This window comes from Taudactylus pleione, unplaced genomic scaffold, assembly GCF_031769625.1.
Source record: "Taudactylus pleione unplaced genomic scaffold, aTauple2 ptg000041l, whole genome shotgun sequence".
Classification (NCBI taxonomy): Eukaryota; Metazoa; Chordata; class Amphibia; order Anura; family Myobatrachidae; genus Taudactylus; species Taudactylus pleione.
The window spans coordinates 54,014,745-54,027,208 of record NW_028284443.1 but is presented as its reverse complement, the minus strand read 5'-3'; the positions used below and the strand labels follow the sequence as shown (position 1 = coordinate 54,027,208).

The 12,464-nt window shown below is 41.6% G+C and overlaps 1 protein-coding gene across 2 annotated transcripts in view; it reads left to right on the top strand.

Annotated features, from left to right (window-relative positions):
* Nucleotides 1-6,736, top strand: part of FARP1 (FERM, ARH/RhoGEF and pleckstrin domain protein 1) — a 223,484-nt gene extending 216,748 nt beyond the window's left edge. For both annotated transcript variants that reach the window (XM_088458803.1, XM_088458801.1), the window contains exons 26-27: nt 1,101-1,252; nt 6,346-6,736. In XM_088458803.1, coding sequence (XP_088314929.1) covers nt 1,101-1,252; nt 6,346-6,427 — 234 coding nt within the window. In that variant the 3' untranslated portion in view covers nt 6,428-6,736. The remainder of the gene's footprint in view (nt 1-1,100; nt 1,253-6,345) is intronic.
* The last annotated feature ends 5,728 nt before the right edge of the window (nt 6,737-12,464 follow it).

Sequence of the window (12,464 nt, the reverse complement as noted above, 5' to 3'; positions counted from 1 at the left end):
TGACCGTTAGGAGCTGATTGGCTAGAGCACCATTTAAGTTTAGTAACGAGTGATAACAAGAATATCACTCGTTGATAAATGGGGCCCTGAGAAATTGAGCTGTGAAATATTGATGCAACCTTACAGCAACATCTATATTCCAGCACTCAGTGACTGCTTGTGTTAATGACAATTGATGTCCAGAAGGGTCTAGTCCCTGACAGTGGTGTAAGTCCATGCTTTGAAGTCAGTTTATTGACCACATTTATTTTTTTCATGTTGTGCGCTTTGGAGTTAAATTATATTACAACAATAGAACAGAACTTGTCACTGCTATAGTTGATAACATGTGAAGCTGCTCCTACATGTTAGTGTTATCACAGCCAAGGTATGTAAGTGTCCTAGCCGAGCACTTCCTTTACCATTCCAGGGATTGGTTCTGCCCTTTTCCCCCCTGCCTGGTAAATTGATAAGGACGCAGTGTGATAGGGAGGAGGCAGCCTGAAATACATTTTCTATGTACAGTTGAGCTTTTTCTTTATCATACAGTATAAGCTTTATTTTTGCTTAAGGCATTGTGTGACTAGAGGGACTTCCTGACACCCACACAGCAAATCCTGCCCTTCCTCATATTCACTCTCATATTGTGACACATGAAATGTCATTGCTTTCAAGCCCTAATGTCACTAATGGGCAATTCTCCATGGACCTTACAGGTCCTCTCAGTCTAGATAAAGCATACATGTGTCCACATACACCTTGCCTCCGTGCTCTACAAGTCGCAATAAACGTAATGTGGGAGTGCTGTTGCGACTCTGTAGCGCCGAGCATCTTTTTACCTTCAAATACGTCTTATTCACACTGCCGGTGGCTATGACACTGTAATGTAGCATTTGGCATGCAGATGCACCCGCAGTCCCACACAGAATATATCACCGCGAATAAGATGCATTTGAAGGTAAAAAGTCACATAAAAAGATGCTCAGCGCTACCAAGTTATGCCAGGGCATGGCGCGACTAGAAGGGCTGTTTAAGGTAGTAAGATGTATGTGGACACATCTGTATAATTATATTCAGGACTGTGAAAGTGCCCATTTTATGTGTACCCTTTCTCTTTTCAGGACAATCACCCGTTAGCCAGCCTCCCATTGCTTGGGTATTCACTCACCATTCCCTCTGAATCAGAGAATATTCACAAGGATTATGTCTTTAAACTTCACTTCAAGTCACACGTCTACTACTTCAGGGCTGAAAACGAGTACACCTTTGAAAGGTAAAGTCACCGTTAGGGGTATATTTACTAAAGTGAGAGTTTTCAGAAATGGAGATGTTGCCCATAGCAACAAATCAGATTCTACTTAACATTCAACTAGCACCTTCTAGAAGATAATGGCTAGAATCTGATTGGTTGCTATGGGCAACATCTCCACTTCTAAATCTCTCACTTTAGTAAATATACCCCCCAGTGTCACTTTGTAAGGTGTATTTCCACATTTGATTATAAAACTTCAATAACCAAATTCTAATAATAATACTCACAGGAATGTATTTCCTTGTATAAAATATTAACTAAAACACTATATTCATATACAATATATGTTGCATTATAGGCTGTACAAATAATGTTGTTTAAGGATAATTTGTGCTATTAGTTTTGATATCATGATGTCTGATATGTGAAATGAAGGATGCTTATATAATCCACAACAAATGTTTTATTTTCTAATGCGTAAAAAAATATCACGCTTATATTTATATTCAATACAATCTATAAAATGGAAACAACCGGTTGTATTTATAAAACCATAGCATATATCCATACACACAAATGTTTATCGATCCTAACAAATATAAAACTGGGCTAATTGTATAATAACCACATATAATAACCATGTTCCTTTGGTAAGGTTATAAGGATACTGTCCTCTTTACATCAGGTGGATGTTAATGTTCACCTGTCCTCCCAGTTTTCACCTGTCTTTTCAAAGAAGAAGGGAAATATAATTTGTGGACAGAAATGGTAATAGCTTTCAAAATGACGTATGATAGTCTTTTGTTGTAATGATAAGTTCTCCCCATGTATGGGGTAATTGATCCCCAGTATAATATAGTGAAATAAATGTCCAGATGCTTAATGGGGATACTTATAAGGAGCCGTGTTGCATGTCATATTACACGCATCTCCTTAAAGTCCACAAGCACACAGAGCTGTGAATGACTTTGTGCTATAATGAAGCCGCGGCTTTGCTCTCATCTGTCGTCCGGCAATCTCATTCCACACATCAACCGTGTCTGACTGTCTCTGTCTCACGGCAAGTGCCGGTGCCCGGCTGCAGCTCCCAGAGCACACCCTTGATCCACATGTGGATCTGTTTATGTCCGATAGCAAGCCAATTAATCTCCACAGGGCAGCTGATATCCCATATGTGCATAAGGGAAACCGTTTCAATAGCAGGTAATTCAATATGAGTAAACACCCCAAGAGCACCGAATCGGCTTGGTGACAAAGCAGGTAAGTCCTTAAACGCATTTTGTTCTAACCTGGGAACTTTATCAAAGAGTCTTTGATAAAGTTCCCATCTCTAGATGCCAAATAGACCAGGTGCCCTCAAAGTTACAGGGATGAATTACCAAAGTAAACTTCAGGGTCTGTGAATACACAGACCAAACGAATACATGGAAACTGTATTAGATCAACAGGTCACCCAGCCTGCGGAAACCCGTGCTGCAAGGACATAGAACCAGCAACGTCCAGGAAGTCAAGAGAGCCTTCTTCCCCCGGAGACCTCTCCTAGTCCAAGGCGGGAAGAGTAAGACCGAATTCGGAAACAGATTCAGACCCGCTCGCTAGGATGCGTTCGCTCGTAGCTGGACGATTTTTGCATTGTGCGCAAGCATTGCAGTGCGCGTGCGCAAACCAGTGCGAGAGATCGGGAAGCATTTGCTCGCCGCGCATAGACAGACCAGCAGAGTGAGTGACAGGAGAAGCCATTTGTGGGTGGTGACAGGGGCTGGCCATTAATAACGGGGGAGTGGAGTTGCGAACGCAGGCGTGCCAGAGCGTCTTAACGCCATTTCAGAGGCATGCATAATTAACAGGCTGCATCATAGTACAAGTCACCTGGCTGGTTTTTACACTGAAGTGCTTGCGGTAGGTTATGGTCTGCCTCAAGCGCTGCGATCGCATCCGATGGTACCCGATATACTGATGGTTGCATACACTTCCTGGAGATGACGTGCGCACACATCTCCACAAAGCGATCGCATGCCAAGACATAGTGGGCATGCTAATGCCTTGCCGTGCGCTCGCCTACCTTGCTGTGGGTTGGCCGGATTTGCGTACGCTGGGTGCGAGTTTACGCATCTAGCGAGCGTGTCTGAATTGAGCCCTTGGTTCCAAGTACAGCCCTATCTTCATGGAAGCCAAAGAATGGAGACGCTCAAAACAAAGCCTACAGCTCCAAACCTCACCTATCTATGGAGATAGTCAATGCATCCAAAGGTTGATATCCCAATGAGCCATATGGGGGATGTATAGGCTGCACATGCATCACCCCAGGAAAAAAAGATCTGTATTTTCTCTAAAGAAAACCTAGATGGTTGAGACTGAAACCTTTTTAAGAGCACAGTGTAAACAACCCCTTACAGAGCATTAAGCAGTCCGACCATAGGAAGAGATAAAAACACATTGCCTCACAGTTGAGACCTTTCAAATCCTGTGGACATACTTGCCATAATAAGCTTCCCAAGCCTAAACCTGATCTAAAATTGTCAGCAAAATCATAAGCTCTAAAGACAAATGCAGAATTGCCACACTGTAAAAGCCACATGATGGACATTCTGGTAGAAAAGAGGGAAGGGGGGTGGCTAACTTAAGAGAGAAATTCATGAAGCACGTGCTGTTAGTCTGCATGTTACAGCCCTCTGGACCAAGCTAGTGCTACTTTTTTTTTTTCTGCGCCAGCACCTGTGGAAGGACAAACATAACGTCTACCAGAGACGCCGTTGAGTCCTTTCTCCTGGAGCTGAAGTGCCCCCTTTGAAGTTCAACCAAGATACCTCAAGTCTCCATTCAGCTGACCCCCACCTGTCCACAAGCTGCACGAAAACTTCCTGATAAACAACCATCTCCCTGAGTGAAGGTGTTAGAAAGCTGGGGAAACTGTTCCTCGAAAAACTGCTGTGATGGCTGGATCATTTAGCTCTGCTTCTCGGAGTCCTGCCTGAATATACCCTGGCATTGTTTGAAAACAGCACTGTAGAGCAACTGACATCCAGACTCAAAGGTCAGGATCCATTGTCACACTTTCCCAGCCAAAGATGGAGAAGGGGCAATCTCTGCTACGGTTGTAGGCCCACAGCCCCAGTAGAGCTACAAAATCAGGGCAGTCAGAAAGCAGACTGGTCAGCTTGTGGAGAGACTGAACTACTATGAAGGTAGCTCAGTTTGGAACACTGTAAATTTGGGGTGATCAGATTACTTCAACTTAAACCTGAAAACAAATTACATGGGACAGGCATGAAAAGATACCAAGTCTGGGGTTAGTGGGGTCAAATCCTAGCCAAGAGAGGAGTTCTTTCTCAGCCAAGAACACCATCTGTCTAGTAGAATCCCCAGGAAGAGCATCAGCTTGGAAAGTCACAATGCTCTCTGGTTGTTCATGAGCCCAACTTTGAGATATCAAAGTATGGGCTGACTCCAGCAGCAAGACCTGGAGCTCATTTGATATGATAGAAAGTGAACTGATTACCAATTGGACTCTGTACTTGTAGGTTTCAGCCAATGAGGGACACACTTTCTTGATATTCATAGACTTCCTGACCTCAACAAGATCACAGCAGATGACCTTAAGGAAACTATCCCGAATCGCCAGTAGGTTGATGTTTTCTGGCTTGCATGCTGTCAGTCACCATCAATTTGCTAATAGTTTTACCTGTCACTAGTACCAGGTAATTTTCTAGTGGCTAATGTCCTAACCCTGTATATACTCCCCACAATCGGACTTGTAGAAACGATGAGGGGCATAGAGTAGATATCTGCAGTGCACAATTACAAAGTAGTCGTACATTCCAAAACATATACACCCTTCAGAGTTCTGCTGTTTCTGACTTTCCCACAGTCTGTCAGGGAGGTGGTGTAAGATGGGGACAGCATCTACCCGCAAGGTTCTGCCTAGTGCTGGTTACACCAAAATCAAGGGATAAACCTGCTTGGGACACCCATCCCCCAATTTTAGGGTAACCAGCACTAGGCTTGGCCAGTGTTTAGGTCCCCCAATCATAGTTCCTACCAGTACCAGGTCAGAGCTTGCGGTCCTCCCTTCTTGGGTATAATTGCCAATAGCACTATTGCTATTCCACACCCAATGCCGATGGGTGGGTGGAGACCAGTCTTTTTTTTTTTTTTTTTAAAAGACAACCTATGTGGATTATCAGACGACATGGTCCTAAGTATAAAATAAAGGATGGCTGTGTTAAGAGGGGACTTGTAGAGTGTTTATTATTTTTATTAACGTGTGTTTTTACTGAAACTTGTGTCCTGTCTTTATTTGCATTTTTTACTGGCACTAGTCGTTCTCCAAGTGCTAGACCATTATGTAATTTGTGGTGAGCGAATAACAAAATCTCTATGTATTTTTAAACACTTTATTACACCATACCCATCAGATATGGAAATGGCCTTAATTCCTTTCGCTATAGGTTTGGTTATACTAGGAGGGGGCGCATGCAGTTTTGTGTCTGACCACCCTGGGGGAAGAAAGCCCTGTTGGAAACTGACCTGGGTATCCCCTCTAAGGCTGCACCAGCCAAATCATAGGGGACCCCATGGCATCTTCCCCTTGATTTTAGGGTAGCCATCACAGGTAAGGGGTCAGATATCTGGCATAACTGATGGAAAAGCTGGTAGTTGGTAGTGTATAGTGTCAACCTGATAGTTTAGTTGATCAGAAAAGTCAGTTGATGTCAATGATTAAAAAGTTGTTAGTTTATGGCCAGCTAAATTCTCATTGAATAATTTAAGAAATAATAGCCATACATACAACACGTTATGGAATGTGGGATCCTCATAAATACACATTGAGCACAGAAACACAGGGTGTCTGTTCAGTTGTCAACAAATCACATTACTTGAGAACCATTTCAACTTTTAAACCTCTTATTTCTTAAGCGGACATCCTAAAAGGAACAGATTTAAACACACTATTTGTTCTATAAGTGCCGTGTTCTGCTTAATTGATACAATATTTGCCATAAGCTTTGTCAAACAGGTTGTCTTTTTTTATTTCTGTGGATAGATTGTACTTAGTTTAGTGCATGTATTTGGACTGGAACCAGTTAAGTAACACATTCTTTCCTTGGTTGCAGGTGGATGGAAGTCATTCGAAGTGCCACGGACTCCGCCTGTCGCTCCCGCCTTTTGAGTCACAAAGAGTCCCACTTCTACTGAAGTCAGAACATTCCCTGGCTCACAAATCCCAGCTGCTTTCTAGCAGGAATTTGATACCAGCCCTTGTTGAAGTGTAAGGCCAGCTGTTCCACACAGGACCAGAGACTGCCTCTCAGTGACTTTTTCTCCAACTTTGTTTGGACAGATACATTTTTAAAAACTTTTTTTTTTTTTTTTAAATAAAAGCTGAATCCCTTCCTGTTCTAAATTAACCCATTGCTGACAGCAGGCAGTTGGTCTCCTACCTGTACAATACATTTTGACGTTGTTTGAATTTCGTGTGCCAACATTAAATAGTGTTGTCTCTAGTATAGTGGCAAATGATTAAACTTTTATTCTTATTCCAGGTTTTTAAACTTACTATTGAATTTAAACACGTGTACACAAGCAATGAAAGGTCAATGTTTTTCTAGTGTTTTTTTTAAGTTATAAAGCTTTCTTCAATGCAATATTCATGCAGTATATCAGTTTTTTGTAAAGGTTTACATACATACAAAGCACTTTAATCACCTCTGTTTGTGGAAGCCAAGCAAAAGGAACAATAGGATACAGGTAAAGCAAAGTAGAATTAGACAACAAGGAACTGCAGCCTAAAGCATTGTTCCTTTATCTATAATAATAATCATTTTTACACAGTACATTTTATATTTAGCATCCTGGTCACTAACCTTGCTGTACATTGATTAGATTTTCTGTCATGGAGAAGCATTGCAGTAAACTTTTTGCCAAACATGGTTGTGGTTTCTTGGTGCTGTGCAGAGTTATGCATTCTCATAGTGGTGTCAGTATACAAACGCACCAATTGCATAATAGTGGTGTACCATTATGTTAGATCAGAAGTGAATTAGGTGATGCATGTAATAAACTTTTTGCACATTTATTTATAACAAGGGTTCCACAGTGCATAAGCAAATGAGCACACAAGAAAACCGTTAAACAGTGCAGGACAAGGACGTGGTTTATACACTCTGGTCATCAGCGATCGTATAAAAAGCAGCAGGGTGTCAGCAGCCAAGTGTTGGAGGCAGATGAAGTACATGTGGAGAGAAAGAGGAGACTGACAGCAGCATTAAGGACAGATTGGAGTGGAAGGGGGAGGGTCAGTGAGGCCAGGTAGGAGGAGGTTACAGATGTCCAAACTGGAGATGACCAGTGAGTGGATGATGGTCTTAGTAGCATCCAGGGTGAGAGAGAGAGAGGGTCTGATCCTGGAAATATTTTTGAGATGGAAATGGCAGGATCGCTATAAGTACTGAATGTGTGGTTTTAAGTAGAGTTAAAAAACATTGAGAGTAAACAATATGACCATAACAATCATCACTCTTATATTAAGGCAGTGGTTCCGAAACTTGATCCTCAAGGCACCATAAAGAGTCAGGTTTTAAGGCTATCCATGCTTAACACAGGTCGCTTATACCCCTTTTACAGCACAGCTAAAACCCAGGTTGCCGTTAGGTGTAAAAGGGACAAGGGTTGGATTCCTGGGTCGAGTGACCAGACAATCCAACCCGGATAGCTTGCAGGGATTAACAAGGGAACGACCCGTGTAAACTGGTCCCCATGCTGTAAACAGGACCCAGGCCTTAATGGGTTTGCCAATGCATGGAGATGACATCTCCAAGCACCAGGCGAAGTGTTTCACTGCACCCGCATCTCAGGTCAGACCTAGAACTTAAGGTGCGTATCCACTAGGCGATTAAAATGAACGATAACAACAACGTTATCATTCAATCGCTCATTAATCGTTCACAAATATGGCATTAAAATGTCGAAAATGACCAGCGATGCATGCTCCCGCTGGTCTTTTGACTTAATCATTGCCTGAACATGCTGGTCAATCTGCTGATAACGACAGATTGTGTATGTTTGGGGATGAGGGAGGGTTCATGCACTGAACAACATAGGTACTATGAGGAACGTTAGTTGGAAAAGCGGTATTAATTAGCTCCAAGCGCCACTGAAGCCGGCCAATCGGCAAGAATGCGGCACAATCCGGGTCTTCTGCTGCAGGGTGAGTATGTCACTGTTTGAGTGTTTGTAAGTGTGTGCCCCCACTGAATGGACGCTGGGAAAACTACATTTCCCAGCAGCCCCCTCTCCAGTGAGAAGATAGAGGGGAGGCCACTGGGAGCCGCGGAGACCCCCGGGCAGGTAAGTGCAGATTTTTTATTTTTTTTAATGCGCTGCGAGGTTTTCATAGCTGAAAACCCTGCGACCACTTTTTTTTTAATTGGATACCGCGGGTATCGGGAATGTGCATTCCAAAATTCGGCGCAAGGTTTTCACCTCGCTAAACCTCACGCCCAATTGAATATTGTATGCAGTTCTAAGTAGTATCCTGAACTTAAATGCCCATTCCCATGTCTTCTGCAGCCTATATCTGTAACATTATTTTAAAGTAATCTTCAATTTTCCACTTATTGCTCACCACCATTTGTTACCTCCTCCCACAAGTCCTACATTGTTTTTCTAGAGCAGTGGATCTCAACCCTCAAGTATCTCCAACAGGTCATGTTTTGAGGATTTCTGTCTGGAAACGGGTGGGATAACCACTGACCCAGCAACATAGATTAACTCACCTGTGCATGATTAAAGAAAGTAAAAAACATGACCTGCTGGGGGCACTTGAGAACTGGAGTTGAGATTCCCTGATCTAGAGTAGTTATGGTCATCTTGGACTCTGGCTTCTCTAGCTCTTCATGCTCACTGACTGCTCATTTTCTTCAGAGAAGCTTCCTTCCACTTTAAAAGCGAGTTTAAAAAGAGAATGGTGTTAATCACACTTAAAAATGACATGCATCTACTCAGCAGCCATAGGTGTCACTTATTTCCTTCTCCCTTTTGCTTGTAACTTCACACCCTTTTGTATATGTTTATTTTAGTGTGCACGGTCTGTGTACACCTTAAAGAAACAAAAAAAAAAAAGGTTGCCCAGATCTATGTAATATTCCAGTCCATCAATATTAGTACCAGTAGCTACTGTTTTTAGAGCCAAAACTGAGTGTAATCCCTAGAAGTGAAGGCGGTAAGTGAATTTCCATATTTTATACCAGTGGTACCTAACTCCAGCCCTCAAATAACCCAACAGTTCATGTTCTCTGGATGTCTGTAATCATGCACAGGTGAGTTATGTTCCTGGGTCAGAAATGATCCCACCTGCTTCCACACACAGACATCCTCAAGACATGACCTGTTGGGGTTTATTGAGGACTGGAGTTGGGACCCCTTCTTATATACTAACACGTCCCAGTATCTCCTGTTTACCATACCTTTGTTTAAGGATTACTAAATAATACATAGAACATGCATCATTTTCATTACACTTTCAGTTAATGTACCTTCCAATATTCCCAGTGTAAGGTTTTACCTACCTTTCATAAATCCTAAATGCACAGCTTTCTATGCATTACAAAATCTGATACAGCCAGATTAGTAAAACAAATTCCCATTAATTGTTTAACAGTAGCAAAATATGTATAAAGAACTGTTACTTATTATTATACTTGCCTAATTCCCAAAGTAATGACCAAGAAACTAGTTTAGAGAAGAAATAATATTTAATAATCAATATTTTCCAAGATAAACTTCAGTGCTTAAAAATAAATGTGTTGGCTACCAATGTAGCCTTATTCCCAGATAACAGCAAATAGGTGGTGGGGGTGAGAGAGACAGGAGCCATGATCTGAATAAAATCTCTTCATATGAAGAGATTAATATAATAAGACCCAGAAAACAATAGACTAAAATACACAAAGTTGACGGGAAAGAAAACTAAAAACAAGGATATACAAATAGGAAGTGGAGGTTATTTAGATAGTGGACAACCCCAACTGTTGACCAAGAGAAGACATAACAATTCTTTTCTTACCAGATTAACACAAAATATATTCCAGTATAGTTAAATAAACTTTAAATACATGTAACTTTGTGTTCACTTTTTTATTGTACATAAATGAAATATATGGGCATAAGTCATGGTGCAGACATGGATCTGCATAGTTGAAAAAATTGTGAGTGGAAGCTGCCACACTGTTCAGCAAGTAAAAGGAAACACTGATGAAAGGCTTTTCAGTGGGAAAAGCACAAAATGGAGACAATGTGGGGCAGGTAAGTGTTATTGTTTTAGACCCTTTACATGCCTTTGCTTATTCATAAAACTATATTTATCTTTTACCAGTTTTAAATCCACTTAAAAAGCATTGATGGGATATTTTGTAATGTGATGTAACCCGCAGCAACCAATCAGACATTTGCTTTTATTTCCTAAACTCTATAAACAAAATCTGGTTGCTAAAACAGCACCTTTTTCTTGTGCACCAGTTATAGATGTCCCAAGGTATGTTTTTTTCTCTGCAGGTGCCTGATGAGGAGGTTACAATTAGGAGTAAACTTGTCCTTTATTCCTGCTCTTCACCAGCTTTCACAAAGTAAAGAGTGATGATGACCATTATTTAATGATAGTGACTTTAAAGGGGGCCACAGATGTGCTTGCATGCACTTGTGCAGGCCCAAATGTAATAGCCTGCATGTTGTGGGCACAAGCCAGATTTTGGGGATATAGCCTCAAGATTTAAAGTAGCAATTTTTAAGGTAAAACAATTTGCAGCTTTAAACCTAGCAGTTGTCCACAACTCACAGGCTAATACATGTGGGACAAGGTATTATTGGAATAAGATCCCTAGTACACTGTGACTTTGGATTTCACCTATTTAAGCATTGTCCAATTCTAGCTAGGAAATATGACCAGCATAGTGCCCTAATAAATTGTATTACGGAACACTGAATGCAGCAGGATAAGCTGTTTATATTGGCAGATATTGCCTCCTGCTGGTTATCAGAGGCAGCCATATGCATACTTACTGTAGTATCTAGTAAATTCAAGGGAAGAGATAGATTCCCATTCCGTAGATGTACAATGACGTCATCTGCCAATGTCAAACGTCATTCCCTACCATCCCAGTGGACATAGAGGGGGAATATATTCGTGTGGCGAGCCACCGTGCCTGCAGCATGGCGAATGAAGCGAGCCAGCAAGGGGCCAACTTTCTTATTTTCGTGGAAAGTGCGGGCAGAAACCTCCACTTCCACCCTCACTCACGTCACTTCCAGGTACAGCTACCAAAGGGATTTTATGCTCTTCTGTAAATTCATAGGCTGAAAAGCCAACACAATGGCTACTTCCATATTGTGTTGTTGCTAATGCCAAAGGGTGATCAGAAAAGTACTCGCTCATATTTTTTCTAAAGCTACAAATCTGCAGAATGTGCCACTCTGTTTTTAATGTAATAATTTGCAGTTACACAAACAAAAAAAAACAGTGGTGTGTGACAATAAGACCTCTTAGGCTGTATACACACGTAAAGATTTTCTGTCCAACCATCCAACTAGTTGATTGGTTGGAATGAAAATCTGGTAATGTATGGGAGCAACTGATGATCAGCAATTTGCTCCTAAATGCCAGAAAACAGATGAAAATGGCCGTCAGACAAGTTCGAACAAATTATTTAGATCAAACATTTAACAAACAGTTTTTGTCCATTTTCCGGAGTTTGGGAGCAAATTGCTGATTGTCATTTGCTTTCATACATTACCAGATTTTCATTCCAACCAATCAACTAGTTTGATGGTTGGACAGAAAATCTTTACGTGTGTATGCAGCATAAAGGTGGGTATCCACTACCCAACAGTAAAAAGACATAACGATATCGTTCACTACACTGCAGGGTGCCCACACTGAACGATATGTCGTTCAGTGCAGGCACAATCAATCATCTGCAAGCATGCTGAACCTGACGATATCATCAGGTTGACCAGCATGTTTGCACAATGATAGATGTCTAAAAGACCAAATTTTCGAACTATATCAATATCGTTATTGTTCAATCACTCATTTCACTCGTCTAGTGCAGGTCTGGCCAACCTGTGGCTCTCCAGCTGTTGTGAAACTACAAGTCCCAGCGTGCCCTGCAACAGTTTTAGCATTCCCTAATAGCAAAACTGTAGCAGGGCATGCTGGGACTTGTAGTTTCACAACAGC